Raw genomic sequence first — 1839 nt, forward strand, 5'->3', positions numbered from 1 at the left:
GTAGGAGGGGATGGAAATGAAAATGGAAATGAAAACTTTAAACCCTAAACCCTAAACCCTAAACCCTCTTGGAAGGAAGAGAAAGTTCCTTGAAAGGCAATGGAGGAGCCAGAAGGCGGCAGCAGGTTGGCTTAGCTGCAGGCCCAGACGACGGTTTAGGGTTTAGGGTTTAGGGTTTAGGGCTTCGGCTTCCCGCTGGCTTCACGTAGCGCGACAAATACTTCAGAAAGAAGTGATTACAGACTTTTTGCTGCTGCTGCTGAAGCTGCTGCTGCTGCTGCTGCCGCTGGGGGCCCTCAAAGAAACCCTGGGGGCCCCCTGCTGCTGCTGGGGGCAGAGAGCATCACGGGGGCCCCGTGCTGCAGCAGCAGCTGGAAGCAGCAACTAGGGTGTATAGAGAGCTTTTATTTAGTTGTGTTTTTATTAAATTCTCTAAATTAGGTTTTGAGAGGAAAAGGCAAAATAGGGGAGCCGCGGGCGCTCCTACAACCGCGCACAAGCTGTGGTTTAGGGTTTAGGGTTTAGGGTTAGGGTTTAGGGTTTGCACATGATGCATTCTTCTGCTTTTGAGCCGAAGCCACTCAAAAAACTCGAAAGCAACTAGTGTTTCCCGGCTGCTGCTGCTGCTTCTACCGCTTCGTGTATTGCTGCCTCTGCTGCTGCTGCCGCTGCTGCTGCTGCTGCTATGGAGAGACCAGCAGCTGCTGAGGAGACAGAGTCCGAAGAGGAAGCTGGGCTAACAACAGAGGCGGAAAGCGATGCCCCGGGTAGGGTTTAGGGTTTAGGGTTTAGGCTTTAAGGTTGTGTAAGGGCTAGGGTTTGTGGTGTTCGGCTTAGGGTTTAGGGTTTAGGGTTTAGGGTTTGGTCACGGCGAAGAGCATCGCTTGCGGCGTCTTCGCCGTGCTGCTTCCCGCGGCCCTGCAATTTGCAGCTTCTTGCTGCTGCTGCTGCAGCTGCTGCTGCTGCCCCGTCCAGAATCTAGGGTTTAGGGTTTAGGGTTTAGGGTTTAGGGTTTGGCTGCGCAGTCTACGACTTCAAGAGCGACGACGAGGCCCCAGACCCTCGCCTGGGGGATTTGCGGATTCTTCACTACAAAGGCAACATAGCCAAGTTGCTGCTGCGCACAGGCCAGGCAAGCCACAGAAGCAGCAGCAGCAGCAGCAACAGCAGCAACGGCAGCAGCAGCAGCAGAAGCAGCAGCAGCAGCAGCAGCAGGGGTGGTGTGGGTGTGCTAGCCTGTGTGTGACTCTTAGGGTGATGTCTTCCCAGGAAATGGAGACGAGGTTTTAGGTGAGCTGCTGCTGCTGCTGCTGCTGCTGCTGTTTGGGCCCCTGCTGCAGCAACAGCTGCTGGGGCTCCTGGGCCGCGGCTGCTGCTGCTGCTACTGCCGCTTCTGCTGCTTCGGCGAAGTCTGGCCGTGCGAACGCGTCTCGCTGCTGCTGCTGCTGCTGCAGTACGTTGGCGGAAAGTGGAAGCCCCTGCTGCAGCGCCGCCTAGCAGCAGCAGCAACAGCAGCAGCAGCAATCTGTTAGTCCCTGGCTTCACACACGCTGAGCTGCAGGACTTAACTGACGAAGCATCTGCATGCACTCCTGTGCTGGCGACGCTGGGCTCTTCAGGTGCGTCTAACAGCAGCAGCAGCAGCAGCAGCAGCAGCAGCAGCAATAACGGCTGCTGCTGCTGGTGCTGCTGCTAATGGACAGCTGCCCTGCAGCAAGCTTGAGTAGATTACTTTTTTGTGGCGGTGGGCCTGCTGTTCCTGCTCACTATTTTATAAAGTGCCTCTTCGCTGCTGCTGCTGTGCTGCTGCTGCTGTTGCGCTGCTGCTGCTGCTGCTGG

At 56.3% G+C, this 1839-nt stretch overlaps 1 protein-coding gene across 1 annotated transcript; it reads left to right on the forward strand.

The window, feature by feature from the left end:
- Positions 1-685: 685 nt before the first annotated feature.
- On the forward strand, positions 686-1246 carry ETH_00029880 (uncharacterized protein; the record flags this gene model as incomplete). Its single annotated transcript, XM_013379247.1, has 2 exons — positions 686-767; positions 1026-1246. 2 exons carry the CDS (start codon positions 686-688, stop codon positions 1244-1246), a joined length of 303 nt encoding a protein of 100 aa, XP_013234701.1.
- Between the last annotated feature and the right edge of the window lie 593 nt (positions 1247-1839).

The sequence above is a fragment of the Eimeria tenella genome, genomic scaffold (assembly GCF_000499545.2).
Source record: "Eimeria tenella Houghton genomic scaffold, Eth_scaff1641, whole genome shotgun sequence".
Taxonomy (NCBI): Eukaryota; Apicomplexa; class Conoidasida; order Eucoccidiorida; family Eimeriidae; genus Eimeria; species Eimeria tenella.